The sequence below is a fragment of the Gadus chalcogrammus genome, chromosome 15 (assembly GCF_026213295.1).
Source record: "Gadus chalcogrammus isolate NIFS_2021 chromosome 15, NIFS_Gcha_1.0, whole genome shotgun sequence".
NCBI lineage: Eukaryota > Metazoa > Chordata > Actinopteri > Gadiformes > Gadidae > Gadus > Gadus chalcogrammus.
In genome coordinates, this window is record NC_079426.1 from 764,665 (window position 1) to 779,760 (window position 15,096).

General features: G+C 45.5%; 3 protein-coding genes across 7 annotated transcripts; 2 read left to right on the forward strand and 1 right to left on the reverse strand.

Moving 5' to 3' along the window:
* Window positions 1–398: 398 nt before the first annotated feature.
* On the reverse strand, window positions 399–2,030 carry mettl18 (methyltransferase 18, RPL3 N3-histidine). The gene is made up of 2 exons (XM_056609077.1): window positions 1,839–2,030; window positions 399–1,665 (listed from the first exon to the last, which is right to left on the reverse strand). Exons 1-2 carry the CDS (start codon window positions 1,941–1,943, stop codon window positions 703–705), a joined length of 1,068 nt encoding a protein of 355 aa, XP_056465052.1. The 5' UTR covers window positions 1,944–2,030; the 3' UTR covers window positions 399–702.
* A 41-nt stretch (window positions 2,031–2,071) lies between these two features.
* Window positions 2,072–6,229, forward strand: zdhhc16a (zinc finger DHHC-type palmitoyltransferase 16a). 4 transcript variants are annotated; one of them, XM_056609069.1, is made up of 11 exons: window positions 2,072–2,267; window positions 2,824–3,081; window positions 3,299–3,493; window positions 3,624–3,712; window positions 3,820–3,848; window positions 4,066–4,199; window positions 4,522–4,605; window positions 4,690–4,775; window positions 4,868–4,991; window positions 5,214–5,284; window positions 5,374–6,225. In XM_056609069.1, exons 2-11 carry the CDS (start codon window positions 2,848–2,850, stop codon window positions 5,474–5,476), a joined length of 1,149 nt encoding a protein of 382 aa, XP_056465044.1. In that variant the 5' UTR covers window positions 2,072–2,267; window positions 2,824–2,847; the 3' UTR covers window positions 5,477–6,225. The 4 variants fall into 4 exon arrangements, with proteins under 4 accessions (XP_056465044.1, XP_056465041.1, XP_056465042.1 ...); XM_056609067.1 differs by having other exon boundaries at window positions 2,084–2,267; window positions 2,847–3,081; window positions 5,374–6,226; XM_056609066.1 differs by having other exon boundaries at window positions 2,083–2,267; window positions 2,847–3,081; window positions 4,522–4,775; window positions 5,374–6,229.
* Window positions 6,230–6,425: 196 nt separating this feature from the next.
* ubtd1a (ubiquitin domain containing 1a) lies at window positions 6,426–15,030 on the forward strand. Of its 2 annotated transcripts, XM_056609078.1 has the most exons (5): window positions 6,426–7,095; window positions 7,508–7,594; window positions 11,004–11,231; window positions 11,845–12,030; window positions 13,547–15,025. In XM_056609078.1, the coding sequence occupies exons 1-5, from the start codon at window positions 7,044–7,046 to the stop codon at window positions 13,759–13,761; spliced, it is 768 nt and encodes a 255-aa protein (XP_056465053.1). In that variant the 5' UTR covers window positions 6,426–7,043; the 3' UTR covers window positions 13,762–15,025. The 2 variants fall into 2 exon arrangements, with proteins under 2 accessions (XP_056465053.1, XP_056465054.1); XM_056609079.1 differs by lacking the exons at window positions 6,426–7,095; window positions 7,508–7,594 and adding an exon at window positions 7,605–9,006 and having other exon boundaries at window positions 13,547–15,030.
* The last annotated feature ends 66 nt before the right edge of the window (window positions 15,031–15,096 follow it).

Genomic DNA, 15,096 nt, shown 5'->3' on the forward strand with positions numbered 1-15,096 from the left:
CCTAGATCACCCGCCCTATGGAAACCCCCCATAGAACACTTAAGAATCCCAGAGAGGAGGTACAGACCGTATAGAGACCTGCTGTTACTGTGATGCCACTCTAGAATCCACTTAGAAAAAAAAAAAAACTTCTATCCTTGGGCTGATGGGATAAGTTGCAATTGACATTTTGTGCCGGACTTCAGAAACAAACCAGGCTTTCATGCTGGTGTTTGAACACTGGGGAAATCACTTGCAAAGGTCACTGAGCCCATTTCCTTTCTCTCTTCCCCATGCATCTGAAGACCTGTAACGGCCTCTTTCAACTGCACTTTAGCTAGTGGCAGTACACACACACACACACACACACACACACACAAGTGAGAAGTATAGCGACAGAGCAATCGAGATTGGGATGAAACCGCATTTTTATTTTATAGAACATTTCAGGCAGTATAGGACAACTGTGTTATTAAGATATAATATATATAGGCTATATATAAATTCCAGCAATTTTTTTTATTTTATGTTTATTTATACATTTATTTTCCGGTAATGTAAGTGGGCCTGTCGTGCAATTTCCGAATCTTTTACATTATTTTGTAATCTCTTACAAATCCGCTGAATAGTTCAACTCAAACTTCTCCATATTGTCATCCACTTGAGGAAGTAGCGTAAAAAGTCAAAAGCTCACTGGGTGTATAAAATCATACAGAAACTAATTCAAGTACTTTCGCCTGTTTTGAAACGCAGGCTGACCACATGTCTCTTCAGCCCTTCCTCGACATCCCATAAGTGATGCAGGGAGAAAATGCCCTGTTCCTCCACAAACTGCTCAAACAGAAGCAGTCCACCTCCCACCCCAAAGTAGTGGGCTTTGGTGGCCAGGTACACCACTCCGTCTGGGGCAAGCAGTGTCTGGAGCGTCTCGTGCAGGGACGGGTAGTACGCCGTGTTGTAGATGGTCTCGGAGGTGAATATAATGTCATACTTTGGCGGCGGCTCAGCCTTTACAACCAAAGCAAGGAAGGTGGTCCAGTCACCGGAGTAGAAACGACACCTGGCCAGAAGCGCAGAGTGCTGAGGTGGTTCAGTGAGGCTCTTCTTCGCTGGTGGAGCACCGTCCTTTAGGTCCTCGTCACCTTTCCCCTTTTCACAATCGTTTTTCCTCTTCCCGTCTTCATCACTGTCACTACCACTCTCTTCCTCTCCAGGCCCGTCCTCTTGGCTGTTCAGCAGTACATTCGGCAGAGTGAGCTGTTTTATAACGGTGCTGTTGTAGTCCTGAAAGTGGACCTTGCTGGCACCTCTTTTCAGAGCCAGTATTCCTAGCAGTCCAGCCCCACAGCCCAAATCCAGAACTCTCTTTTCGCCAAACGTCTCCCCGTCGCTGTCCAGCCACTCCAGGAGGTCGTACGTGCACTCCCACACCTTCAGACCACCCTCGTACACGCCGGAGATGAGGTCGGACCTCTGGTCTTCGGTGCGAGAGAGAATCTTCTCCTCATCCTCTCTCTCCGAGGCAGTCTTCTCCAAAACGGTCTCGTTCAGAAAGAGGAGAGGAGGAAGAGTACCCACAGTGACGGTCTCGGTGACAGCATCGGCCAGCAGCGTTTCAGGGTCAGGCGGCGGGCAGTGCTCTGCAGCCTCCTTGATATTCTCTGCTGCTGTTGGTTCGTCCGTTGTCTGGTAAACAATAACAACAGTAATGATTAGGGAAAATGTGTCTGGGTGTCATTCGTTGTTATGCCTCTCGCATCGTTACGCAGAGGACTTACGTGACAGGTGGGCATCAAAATAGTGTCCTAGATGAAATACGATAACGTACATAACTTAACTGAGCTAACTTAGTGACTTACATGTTTGGCTGCAATGTCAGCTTTGTCTTTCTCAACGTTACTTTCTCCCACGTCTTCTGGTGATACCGATTGTGCATGCACATCAAAGTTAAAACTAAAAGACATTTTACACCAACAAAAAACACGTATGAAGCGTATTTATAAGCTATATGGACACCACAGTATGGTCGGAGCCATGCACATGTGGGATACCGGGAGATATCAAAGAACTACAATGACCACAATAACATTCGCGAAAACCTATTCCGGACTCGATTTCCCGTCATGCATTTGGCATGCGCTTTACACTACAGCAGACAGACAGGATTTAGGGGTTTGTCAAAAGCGGGCTAATTCATACCATCTCCACAAATATGTGGTGCTAATCGTGTTTTTTCTTCGTTCGTATGTCTTCGACGGTTGCTTGGGATTTTTCAGATTTCCAGAAACGTAAGTGTTCCCTGACAGAAAGCGAACATGTGATGTACAGACGAGTGGCAGTGCCCCGATTTATTTAATCCAGCGGGTAAACAAGGTGCTGGAACAATGACGATTTGTGTGACATCGATCGTGGTTGCACGCTTGCAAATATTTTGTATTAGTACATCTATTATGTTTACAACATTATACATTTGCTCTTATGATGACATCCATTTTGACGGTCTGAATATATTGCCACTGACTCGACTGTCCTTTGGTGGATCCCATGGACTGCGCTCAGCCAAAGGTGAACAGAACTCCACCCAGGTGTTAATGCCGATTGGAATGCAGAAAAACTTGACTCTTCATTGTAGTTTTCAAAAGAGTAAAAGGCTACTGTTTGCTTGTATCACTGATGATCCATCAAGACTAAACTCTGTAATCCAAATACGCTTTGTTTATTGATATTATTGAATTTTCAAACTAAGAAAACAACACTTTTTAAACTTGCACACCTTATACTTGAGGACTTAACAAGTGTCACTGTTGCAAACCCTCCCTTTAATCTGTTATTTTTCTTCTTTAGTTGTGTGCGTTTTCTGTACCCAGGATGAGGTGGTGCCACAGCTCCCTCCTGCACCTGCTGTGTTGCTTGCGTTTGCGAGTGTGCACCAGGAAATGCCGGTTCCGGCCGCCCATGCTTCTGCGGGAGCTGTGGGCCTACGTGAAGCTGGTGCTTCAGTCTCTCCAATACAACTCCCTCACTAACTCCGATGTGGTCTTTGACTCGGTATTCGAACCCGTCTTCTGGACAGTCGACCGCATTACCCGATGGTTTGGGATGGTACGTGCTTGTTTGTTGTTTTCAGTAAGGGGCTGATTGCATGCAGAGTATGTGTAAAATATATGTCTCATCGACCTCTTCAAACAGGGCGCCTCACTTATCTAATTGGTGTGTGTGTGTGTGTGTGTGTGTGTGTGTGTGTGTGTGTGTGTGTGTGTGTGTGTGTGTGTGTGTGTGTGTGTGTGTGTGTGTGTGTGTGTGTGTGTGTGCGCGTCAGGTGTTTGTGTGTCTGGTGGTGGTCCTGACCAGCTCTATCCTGGTGATCTGCTACATGATCCTGCTACCCATGGTCTTTGCCACCTACCATCCAGCGTGGATCACGTGGCACCTCTTTTACGGGCACTGGAACCTGGTCATGATCATCTTCCACTACTACAAAGCCACCAAGACATCCCCGGGATACCCTCCTATAGTAAGAAAGATCAACCCTGTTTTAAGAAGACATACCGTGGACCTGCCGGTCAGGGCGGTCCCAGGGCCAAGCTGGTGCTAAAAGATTGGCTTTTTATCACATTTTGAATTCCTGGTGTTTCCGTTCGCAGGTGAAAAATGACATTCCATTTGTGTCTGTCTGTAAGAAGTGCATCATTCCTAAACCAGCCAGGACACACCACTGTGGCATTTGTAACAGGTGAGTCATTGGGATATTTTTCTTTATTTCACTTTGCTTGACAATATCGTACCCATGGTAAACCTCTTCTCATTGTAATAATTTGATATTGTGTTATTGCTTTTCAGGTGCATTCTGAAAATGGACCATCATTGTCGTATCCTTTTTGTGCAACTCAACTGTTACCGCAAGGCATCCACACAGCCATGGTCAATGGGTTTCATTCCCACTGCAGCCCCCCATGCTAAGAATGCATGCACTCATGCTAGTGTAACAACCTTTGGATAAAAGAGTCCATCGAAAATGGCATATACCGATATTCCCTCAAATACATTTTGTGGCCCAAAAGAGTTTCCCATAACTCCCGTTTCCAGCCTGGTTGAATAATTGTGTGGGCCACTTTAACCAGCGTTACTTCTTCTGCTTCTGCCTGGCCATGTCCATGGGCTGCATGTACTGCAGCATCAGTGGCAGGAACCTCTTCCTCGACGCGTACAATACTCTAGAGGTGAGGCGGGTTAACCAGCGACAGTATCTTGTGCCGGATAGCCCAGTGGGTATGGTGTGTGGGGTATGAATGAACCCAATTCCCACATTCTCCCTGGATGCGCATATAAAGCCTACCTGCTCCTCAATGAAATCTGTCTGCAGATATATTCACTGTAAAATGCTTTGGATAGACGCATTGTCACTAAATAATAGCTTTGGTTTTAGGGCTTTAGCTGGCTTATTTGAGTGGTGGTTCTGCCGTCTTTGTGGTTCTTTTTGTTTCTCTATCGCCCTCTAACCCCCGCCTCTGGGGTGCTTGTGTCTTGGTTGCTGTGCTTCAGCGCTTTAAGCATATGGACGGGGAGAGGCCAGGGGTGCCCGTGACTGGGATGGGGCTTCTCATAGGGATCTTACCTTCCGGGCAGGTACACAAGACTCACACTTGCACACACTCACACTCTGACACTCTTGGGTTGGAGCCATTATTAATGTTCTTTTCTTCATCCAAGACCAACTACCAAACCCCCTCACCCCCCTACACCTTCAGGGACAGGATGGTCCATAAGAGCATCATCTACATGTGGGTCCTTACCAGGTAATATGAACTGCAATGCCGCCTTCAGCCAGTAGGAACACTTAATGTTGGGCTGAACAGACAGTAATTCCGGTTGTGATTGGTTATCTCAGCACAGTGGGCGTGGCCCTGGGAGGCCTTACCGTCTGGCATGCGGTCCTCATATCCAGGGGAGAGACCAGTATCGAGAGACACATCAACTTCAAGGAAACCAAGCGGCTAGCCAAGCGGGGAAAGGTGACGTCATGCCGCCGATGTAGGAGGATAAAAGACAATAAACACACCGTTTCATATCTGCCAGCTGCTTGCCAAGGGAATCTTTGGACTAGAATGCAAGAACTGTTATTTGTTCTTTCTTATTATCGTCCTGTTCTTCAGCTGTGTCTCCCAAATTCCCTGTCTGGCATTGATGAAGTGCATCTTATCTTATGTTATCTTCTGTGTCCTTCCCTCTGCCAGGTTTATAAAAACCCTTTTAATTATGGAAAGTTGAACAACTGGAAGGTATTTCTGGGCGTTCAGAAGAGAAGGTAATTTATATTCTGCTCCTACATCCTATACTGGTGAGTGCACTGGTTTGTCTCCTGGTTTGATGGCTGCTTCTGGTTTTGTCCACCAGCCACTGGTTGACCAGGGTCCTCCTTCCCTCTGGACACAACCCCCCGGGCGACGGTCTGACCTGGGACGTCCTCCCCTTCAAGAGGGACACCGTCCCCGTGTGACCACCTGACCGGCGCTCCACTCCGTACCACTCCCGGGGGTCGCGTTGAACAGCGAGGCGCGCTGTGGGATACAGGGGGAGGCGTTCGGCTGTCTCCTCAACAACGTGCTGCGGAGGGGCTTGCGTTGTTTTAACCGTCTGAGGAGGGGACTGAGTGGGGATACTCTGGGTCTGAGAGGAGGGCCTCCGTCCCTTCTTGTGCGTTGAGGAAATCACAGATTCTTGTCTGCTGACTCACGTATCATTAGACTGAACACAGACAAAACCCACAATTTGTGATTTTTTTCAAGTTAATATCTCGAGAGCTTTATATGAGAGGACGCTGGCCAAAGGAGGAGTCAAATGGACCCTTCCATGTCTCTGTACATTGACATTGTGACCCTTAAAAAAAAACATTCCCTTTCCCCATCCACATCATAACTTTATCATTTTGTTTTTTGTACTCCCAACACGTACCAAAACACATATCGGTATTTTTTTGTATTAAACTAAAGTATGTGCATAAATTATTTTTTCAAGCAGTAGATGTTGTCTATTTTAAGTTACTACAAAGCAAGACTATGTATTTGGTCACTTTTTTTTTTTCTGCTTGAAGCATCAAAACCCAGTACTGCTATGCAATTATGTCATTGGAGACTGGATGAGGATTAACTGGTATTTATTTGGTTATCTGCAAAAAATAATCTCCAGATTACTGCAAATAAAACCTAAACTGAAAGAATAAGCAGATAGACGGGTAATATCATCCAAAATGTATTGAATAATAAGATTCAGTCTATAACTTAATATATATGTATGTATATATATATATATATATATATATATATAGATATAGATATAGATATATATAGATATATATTTTTTTTTAAAACTAACTTGACGCGTCAATCTTCAGTCGTCCAGCAGAGGGCAGTAACTGGCATTTCAGGCGTGTGCAAGCGGCCCACCATCTTCAAACTAATAAGCAAATGACTGGGATGGAAGTAAAAGGTTATGACTAACTCTTTAATTTATTTTTCTACATTTAAACTTGCTAATATTCACTAGCGGGTATTGAAAGACCAAACGTCAAAAGTTATGTAAAGGCTATTTACCAATCTTAGAAAGAAATCAGGAGATTTGCCAACCAAAACACGAGTAACATGGCATGCCATGCATAATAAAGCGTTGACATTTCCAATATTAGTTAGAATGTAGGCCAACACTCACGACTTTAGGACAACATTCCACCACCATCATGTTTGCACACTGTGAATTGGTTTAGATTTGCGCATGCGTACCCAGAGGTAGTTGGGGATTTAATTTCAGATCTGTAGAGACCTACAGACGAAATCATCGAATGAGCGTAGGATTGTAAAATAACCCCTTACAATCCTAATGTAAGGAGTTGGTAAAGGATAAAAGACTGCAAGTTTTGTATGTTGTTGCACGTTTGGTCAACGTTGGTTCTATTAAACGGAGCGTCCCGGTAGAGACTAGCCAACCATTGGGCGTCAGAGGACTGGCTGCAGCTCTCTTCACGCTGGTGCTCCGCGGAGCCGGACACTTAAGAATTGAAGCAAGTTCGGATGTGGCAAGCAAACTGCACAAGAATGCATAACATAGCAGACTGGATCTCAGGTAAGATTAAAGAGATTGTAAATTAATCGTTTAGTTTCGGTGAATTTATTTCACAGAAGTTATAATTTATTTGTCCGATTTGATTTGGTTTCATTAAATAGAGATGTATTTTGTAAACCGTTTTGCAATGCAAGTAAGAGTATTGCAGTGAGCTGTAGTCCATAAAAAAATCACAAGGGACCCGAACGAGAAGATCATCCCATGTCAGATGGATTTACACGTGACGTAAACATAGCATCCCGACCCGAACGACAAGTGCTGAGCTGTCACAATTATCACTCACTGGGCACTTTTACGACAGGGTTGGTTTGCCATTATTAAAATGCTTTCACCTCATTATATGATCGTCAGCGTTTGTATGTGTGATTAAATGGATTTCAGGACTTTCTCTCTCTGGTATGTGGGGGTTTAGGCACTGTCATGGGGGGCTGTGTTGGGAGAAACCAGATGGATGGACGGGGCACCACGGGCAGCGCGACCCGCAACAAAAAGAGTGGCGGTAAGACACACCTTGGGCCCATGTGTGTGAAGGACACCGTCAGCCTGTGTTCAACCCGCTGCTCCAAGAACACATTTGATTGGATTAGATTAGATTAGTTTAGATGAGGTTCAACTATCATGTGCTGTGCTGCAAATACGGCACAGCAGAATGCGTCCAACCTGACCGAAAATCAATAAAGTAAAGCAAATTAAGTCAAGTAGCAATCGTGAGGTATATTTTTACGCCATAACCAGTATGTTTGTGGTCTAGCCCCGAAGCGTTACGATGCAGTTTCATTGAACTGAATTGTCTCTGTGGCTGTCATTAACTCTGGTTGCCTGCAGGTGTAAAAAGTTTCAGGCTTTCTGGATTAGCAGCCGTACCTGTAATTAGGACGAACCCAGACCCAAGCTTTATTTAAAGATCTCCGTCTGCAACCGATGCATAGCAACCGTTATCCCCTTGACCCCACGGACAGAGACCATGATGATGGGTTTGGGGGATGCAATTCTTAAAATGATTTGTGTTGATACAGAATCTGTGGCATATCCTTGCTATTAACAGTAAACTGTGTTTAAGTATGTGTTGGGTACATCAAAGTGTCCTGTTTAGTCTCTTTCTGAATATACTGGTACACACAAATATATTTAGGCTATTTGACCAATTCTCTTTCTCCAATAACTGAATGGAGTGGTCCATTTTCATACAAAGGTGCTTTCATCTTCCAAAATCCATTTTGCATTTCAAAGACAACTTCAACACATACAATTCCTCCTTTCCCTTTCTGCCCCATCCTGCCAACAAAGGCAGTCCTCAAAGCTTTGAAACTGAGGATGGCTTGTGGGGGGCGCAGCTTCCAGCTGCATGTATTCATCCAGAAAAAGGTTTATGTCTATTAATAGGGGTTCCATACTGCCTGGGGGCATTTCTAGCACAGGACTTTAAATAGAGCAGGATTAGGATCTTGAGTAACGGCTCCATCTTCTGTACAGGGACACTCAAATTAGACTTGTGTCGTCTCTCGTCCCCACTGACCTGAAGTTGTTGTATTTTTTAGGAAGGCTTTTGGATGGTTCTTGTTATGAGAGTGGGTAAAAGAGGATACGTCTTAATGAACCAGGGAAGTACTACGAGGCAGACAACCTCCAGCTCAAGGTGCCGCACCTTGAGGATTTAGCCCGTTAGCCTGAGCTCTTGGTCTTAATCAGCCTCTTAGCGGTGAAGCTAACTTGTTTGGCTACAGTCAGGACAGTGTTGTTGGTCACCAGTGTTGTTGACAGCAGTGTGGTTCACCGGCCTGGAGTACAGAGCGGTTTTTGCAGCTGTTTTGAATTGACGTTACGCCTCGGCCATGGGAGTGACGACCTCCAGGGACTACAGATACCATCAGGCTGCAGACCGACCCTTTAAGGGCTTAAGGTCACTGAAATGTAAGTAGTTTGTGTTCAGACGGGACGTCTGTGCCCATCAGATTTTGATGGTACATAATTCAGATTCTGATCAGATAAAATGTAAAGCGTGTTTGGATTTGATAGTCTTAGTATTGTTTAATATTGGATTTTACTGTATGCAGATTATTTGCATTTTCCTCTGGCTTTTTTTTTTTTTTCATATTTGAAGAAAATGACAATTGTTTCTTTCAGCCTTTGCCTCCTGAATCCACTTAACTTACCTTTGATATCCAGTTAGTTATTAAGTGTTAGTTAAGTGATACTTGGATACCCATTGAGGTGATTCTTAGATAATTATTAGGAGCTTTGCTCCTCATGTCCGGCAGTATGGCAGCACACAGACTTACAGTATATCCTTTATTTTGATGTGATCTATGGATAAGAGTTGGGTATCCTTAATGGACGATACATTTGTTGCTGTCGGCATTCATTCATCACATGAGGTCTGCTGCCAAAATGTGGACTAAACTCCTGTTGTTCCTTTGATTTTGGATTTTTTTAAATCTACACAGGGCTTTCTTGCAAAATAGTTTCTTATCTCATCGAGACTTCCTGTTTAAATAATGGGAAAAGGGTTGGACCTAAAGTAATGCTATCACAATTCTGCAATGTAGTTGCAGATATTGAAAGTGGTACCATTTTCCTGGAGGTAGACCTATTTATACCAGGGGCTTTATATCCTGATCCTGCGGTTGATTTCGATGTATCCAGGATACCAATCATGGTTGTTATGATCATAACTATGGTGACGTCTCAACTCGAGAAGGCATGACATCTGAATGACTATATTTAGTCCTCCATTCAATGTTTCTCGAGCCGGAGGGAATTATTATTTTCCGTCAGTGAGAGGTAACCAGTTTATCCGCTCATTTCTCCAGCTCTATGAAAGCTACCTGCGTGTTCTTCAACCACATTGACTTAGTGTGGCTCTCCGCCTCTCAGGGAGGGATTGATTCCTCCCACAACCGTGGGAGGATTGCATATTCCTGATATGTTAGTCATCCGGAATGGCTGGCAGAACACCTCACATGAACGCAATCCCTGGAGCCAACGCAACCCTTTAAACTGGACATGGAGCAGTCATTTAATCTAAGAAAATAACAATTTGCCATGGGAGAATAATTTAACTCTCTAAAATGTTTTGTTGTAACCTTTAACAGATTTGACCACATATGTGCTTCAGTCTACCAAAACAAAGCTATTCCCCATTCTGTGAGATTCATCTGGTCGTAGTTCTCCCTCTGATGGTTAAGCCTTAGCACACAGATGCATGTCCTCCCGGAGTGCTTTGTTCTCCCCCTTCACCTACTTCTCCAACCCGAGCTTATCCCCCCTACCCACGTCTCACGGGCGGCAGCGCAGCTCCGTTCTGTTGTGTGGAACCTGATTATGGCCTATAATCCAGCAGCATGGGATTGTTGTGCAGCCACTCACACCCAGGAGAGCCGGTCACTGGATTAATCCACTGCTGCTGCACTATAAATAATGTCTTTATTGTGGATCAAAGTGACCTTACTGGGTGTGCTGTGCTGAGAGATTGCTCTCAAAGCATCTCTGGGTCTTATGTCTGGCTGGGTCTTGACTTGCTTTATATTCTTACCTGGAGAATGAGATTGAACACGGCTAGGTTCCAGTTCTTCCTCCTTCCTTCTGTTATCCCTTTCACACGGGTTTCATCACATAGGAAGGTGAAAAATAACATATTTACAGAATTACCTTTTAGATCGTACAAATCCTAGTAATCCACCTAACTGCGTTTACCCTGGGTTAGCCTAAATCTGTGAGCAGGACCACTGGAAACAATAAAGACCAGACAGAATGTGAGGCCTTATCGCTGTGGGATATCATCATGATGTACTTACTACCACTCCCTCAAACGACGGACTGTGGTTGGTCGAGGTCTGGGGTTGAAGGTCACCGCCTGAGTCGGGACGGCTCTCATGACCTCCTGGACCTCTCTGACCCCCTCCCTTCAGGCCGGAACGAGCCCCTGAGGAGGGAGGGCCCACCGTGGAAGAGTGAGGTCCCGATGACGGAGGGCCAGCTGCGGGGCAAGAGGGACGAGTTCTGGGACACGGCGCCGGCCTTCGACGGCAGGAAGGAGATCTGGGACGCCCTCAGGGCGGCGGCGCTGGCCGTGGAGTGCAACGACCTGGGGCTGGCCCAGGCCATCGTGGACGGAGCCTGTATTACCCTGCCCCATGGTACGCGCACGCACGCACGCACGCACACGCACGCACCCACGCACGCACGCACACGCACACGCACACGCACGGACTGTTGGCAAAAACCTGTGTTTATTGGTTGTGTTGAGATTAATCTTGCCGTAGTTACGCAACTGTAACCAGGCCATCCGTCTTGATGGCGCACACACACACACACACACACACACACACACACACACACACACACACACACACACACACACACACACACACACACACACACACACACACACACACACACACACACACACACACACACACACAAATCTCAACCAGGATTTTCAAAATGTCAATTGACTGTTGGCAAAGACCTGTGCATATTGGTTGTGTTCAGATTAATCTCGCCATAGTTACGCAACTGTCACCAGGCCCTCCGTCTCGATGGGATGGATGGGTACCATAGGGACATGGCAGAGAGAGGGTTGGATGGGTAAATCCGCCATCCTGATTGGATGTTCAAGTTCATCTTTTACTGTTGCCACCTTCCCGAGTCCAAAGTTGATAACTTCATATAAATATAAATAATATGAAAAAGCTGACGGACTGTTGGCACCGGCTGCGATGTCACCCTTCTCCTCTTCCCCCTCTGCAGGTTCCCTCACAGAGAGCTACGATGAGCTGGGCAACCGCTACCAGCTGCCCGCGTACACACTCGCCCTCCCCGTCAACCTCCTCACAGAAACCACCTGCAGCAAAGACCTGTCCCCTGCCTCAGAGACCCCCGCCCCGGCCCCCCCGCCCAAACAGGAGTTCCAGCTCCGGGTTCGGCTGTCCAGCGGTAGGAAACGCCCTCGTTATCTGTCTGGACCCGGGGCACCACTCATTAATACCATCAGGAGAACGCACTGGGCTCAGGAGAACCCACTGGGCTCAGGAGAACACACTCAGTAGAACCCACTGGGCTCAGGAGAACACACTGGGCTCAGGAGAACGCACTGGGCTCAGGAGAACCCACTGGGCTCAGGAGAACCCACTGGGCTCAGGAGAACACACTGGGCTCAGTAGAACACACTGGGCTCAGTAGAACACACTGGGCTCAGTAGAACACACTCAGTAGAACACACTGGGCTCAGTAGAACACACTCAGTAGAACACACTGGGCTCAGTAGAACACATTCAGTAGAACACACTCAGTAGAACACACTCAGTAGAACACACTCAGTAGAACACACTCAGTAAAACACACTCAGTAGAACACACTCAGTAGAACACACTCAGTAGAACACACTCAGTAGAACACACTCAGTAGAACACACTCAGTAGAACACACTCAGGAGAACACACTCAGGAGAACACACTCAGTAGAACACACTCAGTAGAACACACTCAGTAGAACACACTCAGTAGAACACACTCAGTAGAACACACTCAGGAGAACACACTCAGGAGAACACACTCAGTAGAACACACTCAGTAGAACACACTCAGTAGAACACACTCAGTAGAACACACTCAGTAGAACACACTCAGGAGAACACACTCAGGAGAACACACTCAGTAGAACACACTCAGTAGAACACACTCAGTAGAACACACTCAGTAGAACACACTCAGTAGAACACACTCAGTAGAACACACTCAGTAGAACACACTGGGCTCAGTAGAACACACTCAGTAGAACACACTCAGGAGAACACACTCAGTAGAACACACTCAGTAGAACACACTCAGTAGAACACACTCAGTAGAACACACTCAGTAGAACACACTGGGCTCAGTAGAACACACTCAGTAGAACACACTGGGCTCAGGAGAACGCACTCAGGAGAACGCACTCAGTAGAACACACTCAGTAGAACACACTCAGTAGAACACACTCAGGAGAACACACTCAGGAGAACACACTCAGGAGAACACACTGGGCTCAGTAGAACACACTGGGCTCAGTAGAACACACTGGGCTCAGTAGAACACACTCAGTAGAACACACTGGGCTCAGTAGAACACACTCAGTAGAACACACTGGGCTCAGTAGAACACACTCAGTAGAACACACTCAGTAGAACACACTGGGCTGAGACGTCCTATCCTGTCTCTTGTGGAATGTGAATGTGAAATATAATTTTTACACTGACACAACAACCAAGCATTGCAAAAAAAGTAATACATATCCAAGAGATGAAAATCAACACCCTGAGATGTAAATATGTACTCATAAATTAACATTTTCTTGGCTTTGCTTTGATTGTTTACAGCCTCACTTATGAGTATATGTTGATAATAGACTGCCTTTCAGTCCGATGTCTGAGTGGTAAACCAGTCGTTAAAGCCTATTTTTCTTCCATCTTCCCCAGGCAAGGACCTGCGTGTGACGGCCACAATGGCCGACTCCATCTGGGAGCTGAAGGGGAGGCTGCAGGCGCAGCACGAGATCGACGTGTCCCACCAGCGGTGGTTCTTCTCTGGGAAGCTGCTCACCGACAAGACCCGGCTACAGGACACCAAGATCCAGAAGGACTTTGTCGTCCAGGTGATCGTCAACCAACCCCCTGCGGTCACCAGCGGCTAAAGGCCTAGCTATGGTTCCACATTGACGCAGAGCGAGGGGGTTAGAGGACCCTTACGTCCTTGCGGACCCTCTTTGTGTACCCCGCAAGGGCCTGACGTGCGCCTCGTAAAAATGTTAACCTTGTGTCGAGGCGACGCAGCAGCGAGGGCTGTGATTGGTCCGCTCACTAAAACCTGACGCAGAACCAAAACAGGTTCACGACTGTGAAGTCGTGAAGTGACTTTGTGGTCATTGTGTTGCGTCAACGTGGAAACATAACTTAGCCTTACCTGAGGAGGGCTGTGTTAGGGGGGGCGGGGGGGGGTGGATGGCAGAGATGATGGCTGGAAGACAAGAGGCCAGGCTGAGGATTATCATAAAGGTGCATTTATATTCCAGCAGTGGATGCAGCAAACTTTTGTGTACATTTTTGTATTCAAAGTGGTTTATCTTTCTTTTCTTTTTGTAATTGTCCTTTTTATATCTTTCCTTTTCTCCAAACTAAAATAGGTGTAAAAAAAAAAAGCACTGAACAATATTGTCGTTGAAATGGTAGAATTGGGAGATTCTTATGCTTGTCATTTTCAACATAAGGCCTCACCACTTCACTGAGCTGGCTTGAAATTATTATTTGTTCACACGTGCCCTCCTTCTTGTTCTGCTTTTCTGTCCCTGTGTTATCATTGACACAACATGGTGGGTGTCCGGTTTTCTGTAGGTTTATTTATACGTTCTGTATGTTGAATTGAGAAGTGTTTAGAATAAACAATGCATTAAACACCATCTCAATTTGACATTTGACCATGTAAATATGTAAAATAGATTAAGAGTGAACATGCTGTATTTCACAATTGTATATTTCGATTTTTTTAAGTGAATAATGTGGTATACTTTCTCAAGTATGTTGCTGAATTTATTTTTTATTTATTTCACAATTGCTGCATTTAAAGATGTTATGCTCAACTTTGTATGTAGGCCTACCATGGGGTATATTATACCAAGATGCTACTTGTGCAAAACTGAATTGTGAATAAAACATGTAAATTTACCTAATTTATTTTCGTATTGTATTATTATTTTGAGCTGTATATGTGCGGGGGTTGTTGCATCAAAATAACTAGAAATGTATTTCCTGCAGAAAACGTGTCGAGTGCTGCTGTGCAAAGTTAGGTTGAAAATATGTTTTAGTAAAGCCACTTGGTTAAGACGTAAACTCAACCCTACTACTGAACCCCTGAAATCTCCAATAAATACGTTATAATACAGTATCAAAATATGCTCCCCGTTGTCTTGCAATGTACATGGGGCAAGTAGTACAATCGGGTGATTCTGTAGAGCGATCATCGTTTGATAGAG